At 47.3% G+C, this 15,069-nt stretch overlaps 1 protein-coding gene and 1 pseudogene across 1 annotated transcript in view; one reads left to right on the top strand and one right to left on the bottom strand.

Annotated features, from left to right (window-relative positions):
- The window catches only part of LOC101391006 (poly(rC)-binding protein 2-like), a 30,593-nt pseudogene extending 29,532 nt beyond the window's left edge, over nt 1-1,061 (bottom strand).
- Nucleotides 1,062-7,462: 6,401 nt separating this feature from the next.
- NHS (NHS actin remodeling regulator) overlaps nt 7,463-15,069 on the top strand; it is a 337,576-nt gene continuing 329,969 nt past the window's right edge. Inside the window, exon 1 of the mRNA XM_087427737.1 lies at nt 7,463-8,485. Coding sequence (XP_087283863.1) covers nt 7,945-8,485 — 541 coding nt within the window. The 5' untranslated portion in view covers nt 7,463-7,944. The remainder of the gene's footprint in view (nt 8,486-15,069) is intronic.

Here is a 15,069-nt window from a genome sequence, read left to right as displayed (position 1 = left end):
GAACTATGGGTGGTTAAACATGAACGTTCTCTCTCCCAAGGGCAAATAAAGGCAAAATGAAAATAAAAATGGAAAATAATTTTAAAAACTCAAATCCTTTTTCTTCTCTTTTTCACTTTCTCTATCCTTTTATTATGACTTTCCTAGCAACCAGGGGTGAAATTCTCCCCAAAGACAGTAGGAAATTAAACATGTTTCGAAACAGATCAAAATAAGCCTGTAATCCAGGGACTTGCTTACCACTTTTTTTCCAACAGAATTCTTGGACAACTGTTGATTTTCGTCTTAGTGGCCTGTGATTCCATCTGTACACTAGTGAGTGTATAGGACGGTCACCTTTTAAATTCTTCTTTTTCTCTTAAGTAGGAAATTCAGACTTTTGCAATGTTTCCCCTAGTGTTGCCGTTACTATAGGAGACTCCTAGGTGCTATTGTGCCTTATGGTGAGTCTTGTGTTTCTTCATGGAGAAGCTTTCATTATTTCCAGACTCTTATTCAACCCCTTATGAGACCATTGAGACAGGATGAGAAATAAAAATGTCTATTTTGTGCACTGGGCTGTTACTCCTGGATCTTTACAATTGAGGTGGAGAAAGAAAACACCTCCGGAAAAATAATTTAAGAGGCATGGCTGGTCGGTTGTCTCACGTTTGATCCCAGGAGCCCTGTAGTTCATGCAAAAATATGAAAAGGGTCATGTAAGAAAATTTCAGTGACATTTTTTATTTAAAAATCTCCCGCTGACAAAATCACCGTTCCCATCAAGGGTCATCTCACGCACAATTTAAAGGTTGGCCCGTCCAGTGAGGTGCCTTTGTGCCAAGAGTTCTGGATTTTCATTTACAGAGTTCTTTCTCTGAGTGGTCACGCTGGGGTTGAATTAGTGCATTGACCTTTTTGTCCCTTTGTGTTCCCCATTCATAAAAAATTGGCTGTACTTTTTGGTTATATTGATGTGGAGGTACCGAGTCAAATATCCTGACCCCAAAATACTTACCTTGCACCAGCAGCATCATTTTCCAGGGCAAGACACCATTTCTGCAAGTAGATTTGTTAGTCATGTTGATCAAAAGGGCGCAACCGTTTTTTCCAAAGAACCAGACTCTTGCCCGTTATTGCTAATTGGCTAGATATTAGGTTTTTTTGTTTGTTAAAGCCCATCTAATGCAATATCATATATCATTATCTCAGTGAGCTTCCTATGGGGATGTTAACTTGTTCCACACCCACATGAAATAGTTTATTCTCTGGTTTTCTTATTAGATTTACTAACATGTCATTGTTGTACCATTATGATTTAACAGCCCGGGAAGAAGAAAGAACATGCTATTATACAATTCTTGGCAAAGCCAACACCGATGTAGGGAAATCATTAAGCTTCAGGAAGTTTTAACTTTCTTGCACCCAATTTCTTATCATTAATACAAGGTTTGATCTCTTCCCTGGCGCCCTGATCTTGTAAAGGAAATAGAGGGAGAAAAGGGGAGGGGAAGATTAGGAAGAGACACAGATCAGGCTGAGCCATAGCCATTTCCAGGGCCTGCACTTACATCAGTGATTAATCAAACTAATGGGGAGTTCTAATTCTGTGCTTTGCTCCCCTTAAGCCCTGTAATTGCGGTGTCTCTGAACCCAAAGGAAACACGTTGCTCTCTGCGTGCCCAGGCGCATAGCTTTTAAATCTTCATAACTCAGTAATTACTACAGTGCTTTCCTTCAAACCTGGCTCAATTTCACTTCCTTAATGAGCACTACAATCTTGATAAAGTTTGAAGTTTGTTGCCTCTGCTGTTCACAAGGACTCAATCCCAGACTGATAATGTGAGTTGTAGATTTTACTCCCTCAAGTTCCTCTCAAAAAGAGCTGATTTATTTCAGGACCACCACAGTCAAAGGCACTTCCTCTGGGCCAAGGCCAGCGCTGGGCGTTTTCGTCACAGAAGGGTGCTTGGAGAGCAAATTCTGAACAGTTTATAAAAAAGGGGGCAGGAGGGAGCACATGAACCCTTGGGGAATGGCTGTTTTACTTTATTAGCACCATGGGCTCTAGAGACTGTGGTTCATCTTATCCAGTTGAAGACTTTTCTTTATAGGAAATATATTAAAAATCCACTTCCTCTTTATAAACTGAGCCCTGCCAAAGAGTGAAAATTACAAGTCAGCTTAAAAAAAAAAAGGCAACATAATTTTCACATTCTTTCTCTTACCAACTGGTTTTCTGGATTTTTTAAAGACTTGTTGGAAATGCCACTTAATGATTCTAGTCAAAAGCACATCTTTTCTTGCGGCTGGTTGGAGGGTCTCTGGATTTTTACCACTCTGTTTTGCTTTCAAGCACGTGGTGATGCTTCGTCTCAGCTTTAGTCTTTCTGTTTCTAAGCTGTAAGAACCAACCCTGAAGCCTGTGTTGCTTTTAGACTCCCCGCTTGGGTTGGTATTCCCCACAGACAGTGTTAATCGCTCTGGGATTCTGAGCAGCACTTAATTCTTATCTCTATTGTAGCTTGCTGGCGGTGCACTACCATTATTTGTTTACATCTCTATCTACCCTACTAGACTCCACCCTTTGAGAGCGATGTTTACATCTTCTTTCCTTTTATATCCCTGGCAGCTAACAGAGGCCTGAGCACCCAATAAATGTTTGCACTCAGTAAATAAAGCTTCCGGTAAGTGTTTGTGGCATAACCAGAGGAACAAAGACGTGAATGAAACGCCCTTGTTTGCTATCACCATCTGCTTTAACTCTGTCAGTTATTCTGATGTATTTGCAGTTCTGACTAGATCCAGATTTGGCATGTTTAAAATTATATTCAGTTGTAAAATGTGAGGCTAGGATGTTTGAAGATAAGAAAGAAGTCAAAATTTCTCCTATTGGAAACAATGTGAATAATCAACAGTGCTTTGCAGGAAAGATAGAAAGGCTGGTTGGAACAGTCTTTAGATTCATGGGGTTTGGCATTTTGGGAAAACCATTTAATAGCATTTTTTTTTCTGCTCATGTTTCCCTGTCAGTAAAATGCAGAGAGAAACTCCTATCCTTCATACTTGATAAACCAAATGAGGATTTTTGAGGAAGAAAAGCACAAACTAAAACAAAGGAAAACCTTCAGTAGTGGTCTATAGTCTTTTTTCACCTTAAAACTACGCATGACTGTTGTCGATATGCGTGTACCTGTACTTATGTGTATGGTGGCTGCTTTGTATTGTGATATATTAATGGATTTTTTTTCCTCTGGTGTTTCCTGGAAACACAGGTGCACAAAGCCAAATTTAAGGTTCTCAAACTGGAAAAACTTGGACTGTTGAGTTTCAAACACTAAGCCATGTAGGCTTTTGATGTAATGTTTATGCCGTGAACCAGAGATCTGGAAGAATGCATGGTCCCTCTGACAAGATGGCATACCACCATGGGCTGCTGGCTTCCTCCCATGAACCAGCAAAGCTAAAGGAGAGAGGGAGTTGGTGAATCTCAGAGCTCAGCTGCTAACATAAAACTTGAGAGAACCTCCTGGGGAGCGTGAGGGTGGTGGTCTCCTGATGTGGGGGAGAAAGGGGTGAGGAACATCTTCTGCAGTCCTTCTGCTAGCTGTGTGTATGCCTTCTTCCCACACGTTTCAAGGCTCTCTCATCTTTAGTCTTTATTTTGCCCTACAGGTGTTACTCTGTGCTATAACTTTATCTGTGGGTACAGTCTGAGCATAGGCTAACCATGAGCTCCAAAAAGTTTTCTGCTTGAATGTGAACCCTATGACTCTCCAATAGTTTCCCAAGAATGGCAACCTCTCCCTCCTTCTCCAGCCATTGCTACCCGCTCTCAAATCTGCTCTCCCTCCTTTGGCATGTATCATGCACTTCCATTACATTTTTATGGACAAACCATATTCATTTACTTTCAAATTGTTGCTTTTTACTTATGTAAACTTGATATATTTTTCTAGAAATGGTTTGGGTAACTTTGTTTGGGATGGAATGCTCATAGTTTTTCCCAATAAAATCAATGAAAATATTTTTTATTTAACAGCTTTTTACTTAGTGGTAGGGCTTTTAGGAGGGAATTAAAGCGATTAAGTGAGGAATAGGTGCAATTGGGTGCAGGAAGGGAGACTTCAGTCACTATAATTACATGATTATGCTAACAAGCCCATGTATCTCCTGGAATTTCTGAGACAAAAGAAATATTTTTCAAGTATAAATAGTGATGGTGCAGCATCAATGCTGGGACATTTGAAACAGAACATTTTTGGTGAAGGATCTTTCAGGAATCTCTGCTTTGTTGCTTGTAAGGTTCTACAGGAAACTTGACCACAGTTCTGTGGAAGCGGGAGGCTAGCCAGGCTGAGGGTGGAGGTGCCTTACGGTGCTCCCAATGCCAGCTCTTTCCTTTGACAAAGATGTTGTTCCTACTGGGCTGCAGCAGACAGGAGTGTAACTGTGGGGCATGGTGACACAGACAGGATATTTCATTCATTTTATGATGGCATAAAGTTTATACTGATCCAAAATTCGAGTTTAGGGGGAACTTGTGCTGGCCTTTGAGCTGCATGAATGACTGCTGGGGATTAGGCAATGGGGCCATTTTTAAATGCTGCCTTTCCTTTCCATTTTGGCTATAAGCTCATGGTAATAAATATGTGTACATGGGTTGGGGAGGGTATATGATCAGGAGAGACCAATACATGCATAAGTAGGTATAAGAATCTGGCCTAAGATATCAACTTTGATTTCATCAGAGCTTTTTGTGGGAAAACTCAGAGTAAAATGGTGTAATCGGGGATTTGAATAAGAAAGGCACAGCTCCTGGATGTGTTGAAAACTCATTGGCATTAAGAATATTCATACATCCCATCATGATTACATGTGGTTATTACACTTTTATTGATTTTAGTATTTCAGTTCTATTAAGTAGGAGCCAAACCAAAAAATATGTGTGCGGGGGTATCAGGGGTATGGGTGTGGGGGTAAGCCGCACAGGAGGGGCTTGAAGTTGGAAGGGGTACAGTGAGTCCAGGAGGTTGTCTTGAAGCTGCCCTTGCATAGCTAGCACACAGTTTTTATTTAGATGGTGTTACGGATGTATAACAATCACTTTTCTAAAGGTGCCTTTATTCACACCTTGAAGTGGATTGAGAAAACATCAGCAACCATATCAACGAATATTTTTATTTGTATTAGTTTTATTTTGGGGGACTTTGAAGGCAGCCGTCCTTCAAAGTTACCAAAAATAAAAAACTAAAGTCATCTTGGAGAGGTCACTGGGGACTACCGGGGGGGGGGGGGGGGGGGGAGGGAGACCGATGGAGATCAAAAGCCAAAGTCAAAGCTTTTTATTTTGAACCAAATGGCTTTATTAGCACATGAGTAGGCGTCCAGGAGATTACAAAAAGAGTATTCCTTTTTGCATAGTTGAACTGTGCTTTGAATCATTTTGAAATCTTGACTTGAGTCTCTGCTGACCACTTTGGGGCAGAACCCAAACTAGCTAGCCTGTTCTTGAACTTATCCTCCCTTTCCTGGGCCTGAAGAAGGACTCCCCCTCCCATCAGACTTTTCTGCCGTCCCCTTCAATCACCTCTCTGGGTGGATAGGGACCCTCCGGCCTAGGAAGGAATTGGCCAATAATCTGAAGCTCCCCTTAGGAGTTAGAGCCCAACACCACTTATTGTCCCTGTCAGTATTCAGCTGAGCCCACTCCGCTGGCCCCTTGACTGCTATTAATAGGATAGTGCTGGGTGAGGGGGAGTGAGAGGCAGGGCAGACTGGCCACAAGGCTTGCTAGCTGGATGGCTTTAATACCCCTCCTTGTTCTTTATGCCTCAATATGTTTAGGGAGGAGTGTGTGGCTTGGCTACCTAGCAGAACTCATGTTCAGAATTTTGAACATATTAAAAAGTCAAGCTAAATTTGAAAACAGCCATCTCTAAGCTTTTTAGATTTGTGAGCTAAAGAACAACTCCTAAAACACCCTTTTCCAAAATATTCTTTTTTTCACTTTTTATTTGGAAACAAAACCAAATTTAAAGTTGCAAGAAATGCACGATGAATCCCAGTACGCTCTTCACCTAGACTCACTATTTTGCACATTTTGCCATGTTTTCTTTTTTGTATATATACATTATTACTATTGTTGTTGTTGTTGTTGTTGTTACGAGCCATTTATGTGTACCTTGCAGACATCATGACCCTTTACCCCCAAATCCCCAGCCTGGATCTTTTATGAACAAGGACATTCCTCTGCCAAAAATGTTATTTTTTTAGGTAGAATAAGAGAAGGGTCTGTTGAAGCCTTTATAACCAAAGTGTGGGCCAATCCAAAGGGCTGACTGTGGGGCCCTGTGCAGGCTCCCACTAAAGGCGGGGAGAGAGGAGAGGAGACCCCACCGCAGGTCTGGAGGACTTTATTGTTGCCATAAAACATATTTTTTCCATGTTCTCTTTAGACACATGAAATGAAGGCTGCATTCCCAAGATCTGGCTTGTGGCTTTAAAATAAAAAATATTTTTACAGTATTCTTTTTGGAGGGATGAAAGCATGTATTTTATTAACATTTCCCAAACTCTTCTTTAGGTTTTAGGCTGACAGCATCCGGCCCGCAGACTGCCACAATAGAAATAACGTGCCTTTTTAGAAATTATACCTTTCAGTTAACTGAAGGGGAAAACTTTCCTTTCTTCTGTGAATCATCATCTTTCTGATGGAGAACTTGAAAATCCCCGTGTATGATCTGCACAGAAGAGTGACAGGGAGGTAATCCGGCTTATCTCACCTAACGTGTCAATGAGTTTTGCAAGCAGTTTTCTGGGGTCTTTGCTCATTGGTGGTTTGGGTCTCATTCATAATATACTCTAGAGACCTGGCCCAGCGCAAGAGGCCGAGTGATGCCCAGGAAGGGGTATAAACAGCACCCTGGCCACTGTGGCCGCACTAGGATGCGCCCGCGCCGCGTCACCCTCCCCAGCGGTCTCACTGCGCTCACAGAGCCCAGGGCACTTCGAGGGGCAGCCCAGTTTTCCCTGCTAAGAACCCAAAGGACTTGCTCAGAGTTGGAATTCGGCTAGGCAACTTGCTCCAACACGCCAAATCTGCCGCATCCCCAATACTCCACCCTCCTGCCTCTGCGCTCGCTACCCACACCCCCAACTCCAACTTGAGGACTCCCCGCCCCCACCACGCTGACAGTCTCAATTCTAACTCCTTGGATGCGACGAAGTGGCTTTGCGTCGGAATGCGCCCCGAGCGGCGAGGCCACCAGTGACTCCCAGCGGCCGCACAGGGCTCTGCGCCCCCCTCGCCCCGGCCTCCCCCCGCCCTGCGTCCGCCCCGCCGCCCCCGCACCGCCTCCTGCGCCCGGGCTGGAGGCGGATTCCTCTCTCCGGGTTTTCAAAGCGCCTTTCCGAAACCTCCTCCCCGCCCAGAGAGGGAGAGAGATCCCGGGCGCAATCGCTCCCCGGAGCGGCCGAGGGGCGCGCGGGGAGAGGCCTGCGCCGGGGTACTTTCAAACTGAGGCGCGCGCACACGCTCACACCCACCCACCCAGACACACACACACACACACGCACACACACACACCCATTTATAGAGGCGGTCGCGGCGGCAGCGGCCGGGGCGGCGGCGGCGAGCGCAGGAATGATGGAGCTGAGCCAGCCGACCCGGGTTGGAAGCAAGTGAGGAGATCCCAGGCGCACCCCGAGATTTCTGTGCCCCACGCTTGTCATCCACCCCAGGGAACGGTGCATCGGGAGGAGGACTGGCTGGACTGATTTGCTAGGGGGAGGGCGGGGAAAAGGAGGAGGCCAGGTGAGCGGAGGAGCCCCTTGAGTATCCCGACTGCCCGATCGCGCCTTTGCCCGACTCCTGCCCCCTCTCCGCCCAGGTGGGCGCGCCGGGTTGCCCGCTCGCAAGGGGCGCTTTGAGGAGACGAGAAAGTCGCGGCCCGGCTGTGCGGGATGCCTTTCGCCAAGAGGATCGTGGAGCCGCAGTGGCTGTGCCGGCAGCGGCGCCCGGCGGAGGACGCGAACGCAGGCAGCGCTGAGCCGCCGCCGCCCCTGCAGCCGCCCGGCCGACGGGACGAGGCCGTGGCGCCGGGGCCGGAGGATCCTCCCCGGGCGCCCCCTGCGCCTCCCGGGCCGCCGCCGCCGCCGCCGCTGCCCGGGCCGACCGACCAGGCGCAGCCGCCGCACGGAGAGGCACCCGCGGCGGGCGAGGAGAGCCTGGCGGGGGTCCCGGAGGCGGCGGCCGCGGCTGGCGAAGCGTCCTCGGCGGCGGCCGCGGCCGTGCTGCTCATGCTGGACCTGTGCGCAGTCAGCAACGCCGCGCTGGCCCGCGTCCTCCGGCAGCTCTCAGACATGGCCCGGCACGCGTGCAGCCTCTTCCAGGAGCTCGAGAGCGACATCCAGCTCACCCACCGCCGCGTCTGGGCGCTGCAGGGCAAGCTCGGCGGCGTGCAGCGCGTCCTCGGCACGCTGGACCCCAAGCAGGAGGCAGTGCGTGAGTACCCGCGCCGTCCGCCCGCCTGGCGCTCCGCTCCTACGCCGCACTCTCGCGCCCTCCCCGGTCGCCGCAATCCCAGCCCCGCGGCGCCGCGCTCGCTGCAGCTTGCACCTTACTCTTGCCTCCCCACCCCTCCCCTCCCCTGGGACCCAACCCAGTCCTCCGGGTGCCACGAGTTCCGGCTGGACTCCGATGCACGGATGCAGACGCGGATGCGAGAAAGTTAAAGGGGCGGCCTCAGAACTCCCAGGCAGCTTCGGGCTGAGAGGGAGCGTTTCTGGGGACACAGGAGGCAGAGGGTTCTGTCATTCGCCTCCGGGGTTCGCCTTCCCCGTCCCTCCCGGGGAGCGGCGGGTCGGTGCAACTTCTGTGGTTTCCAGCAGCCCAGCCCTGAGCCCTATAGCCCCCCCATGGGTATTTGGAGGGGCTCAAGGAGTAGTGAGTGTCCTTTTGGGGCTTCTGCAACGCCGTGGCGGTTTTGTCACTTTTACTGTGTCCTCAAGGGCTGCGCCGAGCCCCGAACTTGTGCCTTGCGCTCGTGTGCGACGTAGCGCGGTGCCGCACGCCTCCTGGAGTGAACTCCGAAGCGCTCTGCTCCAACATTGTGGCCCAGAGGGGCGTGGAGGGAGGAGTGTCCTGGGCCCGACCGGTGAGACCCCTGGGCATCTTTTCTGCCCTGAACAGCACAGGGTTCCTATTAAATGGCTGTCTGTGTCAAGTGTCCTCCGAGAATCCCGGAGGGCCCCCCCTCCACCGTGTACTGTTACCCAAATCCACCCGCGTGTGGAAACACCTAGGCATCTTTGCTGACCGTTAACTGCACTCTTCCGACACCCTAGGGCTCCCAATAAATGTCATTCTGTGTCATCTGCCTTCCGAGAGGCGCTCAGGAGGGTCCCCTGGCGCACGATCAGCCAAATCTGGCGGTGGCGGAATCATTTAGGAACGACCGGACGGTGGGCGGGGGTACTAGGCTGGCGCGCTGATCCTTTGGCGCCTAGTCCGGCTGCGACGCTCGCGGCGAAGGTGATGTCAGCGGCTCTGACTTACATAAGAAGCTTCCCCGGTTGCTGCAGCAGCTGCGCCGGTGCGCGGTGGCCGCGGAGCGCGCGGGGCGGGGGCGCTCTCGCTGCATCCTTCCCCGGGGATTTCCGGGCACCTCTGCCCTGCAACCCAGCCCAGCCTCCTCCCCGACCGTTCCCGCTCGCGCATTTTCCCCCGGCCCCCCAAAAACCCTTTGAACCCCGCCTCGGGAATTCGCTGCTTTTCTGCAATAACAATAATAATAAGCATAATGAGTAAATGATGTGCGCGATCGGTTTTCGCAGCTATAAAAGACCCAGAGTTGGGTTAATCACTGGTTGTTTAAAAGGGCAATTCCGGGGATGAGTTCTGGAAAGAATTAGGACTGCCGTAGGCCAAGTCGTATTTTACTTTTGGGACTTGAAATGAGCGCTTTAATCCTGCCTCCTTTTTACCCCAAACCACACAGCGGGGACAGGCCCTTCACTTTCAACAGCGCTGATATCTGGGGAGTGCGGTTGGGGTGAGTGGTGATTTCACTTCAAAAGAACTGGAGGGAAGTTTTGCAGACTGTTGAGTGTTACGTACATTTCCCGTGTGTGTGTGTGTGTGTGTGTGTGTGTGTGTGTGTGTGACACACCGCTCCTTAAATTAGATTTCACACAAGTGAAACTCAGTTCTGGAGCAGAATGTGTCCTCTTCTCCCCTCTTTCTTCAGAGGCAGCGGTGGGCAGTTATGTACCTGGAATTTAACACAGTCCTTTCAAGTCCTTTTAACTGTTTGGAGTACAAACAAATGGTTAATGGAGAAAAAAGAAGATTTTTAGTGTGTGCATACAGTTGATGAATATATACTCTATGCATATTTATATATGAATAAAGAAATAAAAATGGGGCTAATATAATACCCAGGGATGGACTTAACATCTCCTATTATTTTTAAATTTTTTAAAAACATTGTCTCCACACTCTGTGTCCAGACCTCTCTCTTCTGTTGTCCATATAAACTGAGGATGGAATTGTTTTCGTTTGATGTCATAAAAGGCATTACCGTTCGGAGGAAAAGCACAACATTGTGTGTCTTCCTTTGGGTTTCCCAACATGCGGAGGCAGAGACAAGGATTTCTGTGCCAGTAGCTTATCTGAGAGGGGATCCCAGGAAGCACAGGGAGGGAGTGGGGAGGTGAGACAGGGGAGGGAGGAAAGCCCATGCACGTTGTGAGCTGGTTACCACAGTGGACAACCAGGATGCATCCAGCACACACCTCAGGAGTGTTCCACTGAGGGGTGAGGAAGCTGGAGTATTTATCCACCAACTTACCCCCTTCACTGATGGAAAGTGGCACCTGGAGTGAACTCCCTGGCTCCTGGAGCTTCCCCAACTGTGGGCTCAGCATGCCCCTGGGGCCAGGTAGAGAGATGCAAAAAGCCTGTGGTGTGTACAAGAATGTCTGCAAGGGTCCTCTGGGGAGGGCAGAGGGGCTATGGATGGAGTACCAGGGGCATCTGCTACATTATGCATCTCCCTTTAGCATTGCTCAAGGCCTAGGGGAGTTTCAAAGGGAGAGGAAGCCTAAAAGTGACCCACATTCCTTTTTCTCCTGTTTGAAGGTGTTTGGGTGCCTCCATATCCCCTGTATAGCCTTCCCACCTGGATCACCATTCCCTGTGCCATCTACTTGCTGCTTCATCCTTGGACAGTTGCTTCCTGTTGCCCTGAGTCAGGCTGGGGTGGTTTTTGCAGGGGTGACATGATCTGACATACACTTTAGTGAAGTCACTCTGGAGGCAAGTCTGAAGGCTGGTAGACCACTTAGACAGTGTGACTGGTGATGGTGGCTAGGATTAGGGAGGTAGCTATGGAGACAGTGAGAAGTGGTTGGATTCTGAATTCATTTTGGAAATAGAATTGACAGGACTTACTAATTGGATTGGGTACAGGGTGTGAGAGGAAAAAAAAATTATGGATGACTTCTAGTTTTTTTGGTTTAAACAACTCATAGAAGGTGGTACCATTTCCAGAGATGGATAAGGCTAGGGGAAGAGTGGAAATTTTATTGTAGAGAGGGATGTAATCAATAGTTTTCTATTTGTGCCGTGTTAACTTGAGATGCCTTATGTGTCTTAGACAATTAGATGTGTGAGTTCAGAACTCAAGAGAGAGGTCCAGGCTGGAGACGTAAATGTGAGACATAAGGGTAAAGATGGTATGTGAAGCCTTGGAGCTAGGGACAACATAGATAGTAAAGAAAAGGGAGCCAGGACTTAGCCTAGGGCAGTCCAACTTTGGAAGTTTAGTAGAGGAGGAGGAAGGCTGCAAAAGAGCAGCCAGCAAGCTAGAAGGAACATCAGGCGAGTGTGGTATAATGGAAGCCGGGAGAAGTTGTTTCAAGAATGGAGGAGAAGTCAATGTGGTCAAGTGCTTCTGAGAGTGAGATGTGCGCTGAGATGAGACCACTGAGTTTGGTAACTTGTAAGCAAGTAGTGGCCCTGATAGGTGCCATTTGAGTGGAGGGGTGGAGATGAAGGTGGAATAAGAGGGGATGAAGAGAGCGCAGGAGGAGAGGAAGAGGAGGTAGCAACCATAGACAACTCCTGTAAGGAGTTTTGCTCTGATGGGGAGTGGAGAAGTGGAGCCATGCTGGAGGGGAGTACAGGGTCAAGGGAGATTTTCTTATAAGGCGTTAGTATTTAGGCCCGTTTAGATTCCCTGGTGGGGGGGGGATTGGTGATGCTAGAGAAAGCATTGGATAATTATGGAAGTCCTTGAGAAGCTGAGAGGGGAAGGGATCAGAGCACCCTTGGGAACAGGAGGGAAGGTGGAGGATATGGACAGGGGCAAGTGGGCTGGTGAACTGATGGCGGTGGGATGGGGTGTTCGTAGATGATTACAATCTCTTTTCTCTGTGAAGTACGCAGTGAGGTCATCAGCTGAGAGGGTGACAGTAATATGAGGAGAGAAGGCTAGGTGTTAATGTTGTCTCAGGGAGGGAACATGGCTGCAGTAAGGAAGTGTAGGGGGATTACCTGGCTGTGTTGAGAGCCTTCTGAGATTTATGATCATAAACTTGAAGTAAGACCAGCTTTTCAGTCACTAAAACCCGAGACTTTGGAATTACTTCATGGGCCTCGACCCCAAGCTGTTCATCCTTAGACGTTTTAATGCAGTTGGCTTTTTTGTTGCTGTTGATTATATTTAATTACTGAGTTTTAAAGTAAGTTTTATATTAAAGTTTAACAATCTTACAGAAAAGTGCACAGACCATAAATGTATAGCTTGGTTAATTTTCACAAAGTGGGCAACTCATGTAACCATCACCCAGATCAAGAAATAAAACGTTACTGTATCCTGAAATATCCCCCTCAGGCCCTTTACCAGTCTCTGTCCCACTCCCTAAAGGTCACCACTGTTCTGATTTCCACCTCCATCAATGAGATTTTCTTCTTTTTGAAGTGTATGTAAGTGGAGTCATATGGTATATACTTTTTAGTATCTAGCGTTGTTCACCCAACATTATGTTTGTAAGATTCTTCCTTGTTGTTGCATATACAGTTGATTGTTCATTCCTGTTGCTGAATAAAATTCCATTGAGTGCATATACCACAATTTGTTGATCATGCTCCTGATGATGGACGTTGGGTTGTTTCCAGTTTGGGGCTATTACTACAAACATTTTCTACATGTCTTTTGATGAGCTTATGTATACACAGCTGTTTGGTATATATCTAAAAGTGGAATTGCTGGATCAAAGGGGATGGATATGTTTGGCTTTAATAGCTACTGCCTAACAGTTTTCTAAACTGATTGTACCAATTTATCCTCCCAGAAGTATATGAAAGTTCCAGTTGCTCCATATCTTCACCAACACTGGTATTGTTTTTTTAATTGTAGCTACTCTGGTGAATGGGTAGTAAAAATCTCGTTGTGGTTTTAATTTGCATTCCTCTGATGGCTTGTGAGATTGAGCACCTTTTCATATATATTTTTGACCATTTGGGTATTCTCTTTTGTGAATTACCTGTTCAAGGCCTTTGCTCCTTTTTCACTAAGGTTCTTTGTATCTTTTTTTAATTGCCTTGTAGGAATTCTTTATATATTGTAGATATGAGTCATTTGTGAGCTCTAGGTATTGCAAATACCTTCTCTTACTCTGTGGCTTGCCTTTTCACTCTCTTAGTGTTATCTTTTGATGAGCAGAAGTTCTTATTTTTATGTAGTCCGATTTATCAATCCTTTTCTTTATGGTTAGTGTTTTTTGTGTTCTGTTCTGTTTGTTCTCATTCTTCACTGATTCCAAGGTCATGGAGATATTCTCCTATGTTCTAGAAGTTTTCGTTTTGCTTCTGTCATTTAGATCCATGATTCATATGGAACTGATATTTGCAAATGGTGTGGGGGGGGCCAAGATTAATTTTTTTCCATATAGTTGCACAGTTGATCCATTGCCACTTACTGAAGAGACCATCATTTCCCCATTGCACTGCAGTGACACCTTTGTCATCTATTGAGTGGATTGATTTTTAGCTAACATTTATTGAGTTATGTGTCAGGCCCTGTGCTAAGATTTTTATGTGAATTACCTTATTTAATCTTCACAATAACTCTATGAGAGAGGTACTATTATTTTCCCACTCTACTGAGGGTTAGCAACTTGCTCCAGGTAGCAACAGCTAGAAAATGCTGGAGTCTAGAATTAGGATCCAAGCCTGAGTCCACCAACTATGTTCCTAAGCACTAGACTTTTCTTCCATGCATTGCTGCACAAATCCAGGGGCATTACTATATTAAAATCAAGGCCCGTCTCAATATGCTTCTGTCCACTTGACAAGCTTCATCTCTTGCTCTTCTACCCAATGTCCCTCCCTGCTTTCTCCACCTTCCAACCCAATCCAGTCATACTGAACTATTGGGAGTTCCCCAACTTGCCAGACTTTCTCATTCTTTATGCCTATGTGTATACTACTCTTTCCTTCTGGAACATTTCACTAGCTAATTCCTACTCATTCTTTTTTTTTGGTAAGGAAGATTAGCACTGAGCTAACATCCATTGCCGATCCTCCTCTTTTTGCTGAGGAAGATTGGCCCTGAGCTAATACCTGTGCCCATCCTCCTCTACTTTATATGTGGGACGCCTGCCACAGCATGGCTTGATAAGCGGTGTGTAGGTCTGCGCCCGGGATCTGAACCGGTGAACCCCAGGCTGCCGAAGCAGAGCACATGAACTTAACCACTATGCCACTGGGCTGGCCCCATACTCATTCTTTGATACTTGGCTGACACATCATCTTTTCTGTGTCCTTGATTCCTTGCCCACCACTCCCCACCTATGAGTTTTCTAGAACTCTGTGCTAACCTTTATCTTAGCTTTTCTCATTCTGAACAGTAGACAGTGTTGGCTCTCATGCTGAAGGCTGCCTATTGCAAACTCCTGTGACTCTGCCTAGGGGTTTTTTTTCTGGCTAAGGGACCACGCTTGGTCTTGCACATAGGGAAGGCCAGGAGTGCCAGTGAGTTAATGCCCCTGAAGCAGCACTCAGCCAATGATGGACATGGCATT

Source organism: Ceratotherium simum, chromosome X (assembly GCF_057802395.1).
Source record: "Ceratotherium simum simum isolate JZ-2026a chromosome X, ASM5780239v1, whole genome shotgun sequence".
NCBI lineage: Eukaryota > Metazoa > Chordata > Mammalia > Perissodactyla > Rhinocerotidae > Ceratotherium > Ceratotherium simum.
The sequence above is the reverse complement of the archived record's forward strand: the minus strand, read 5'-3'. Positions and strand labels throughout refer to the sequence as shown.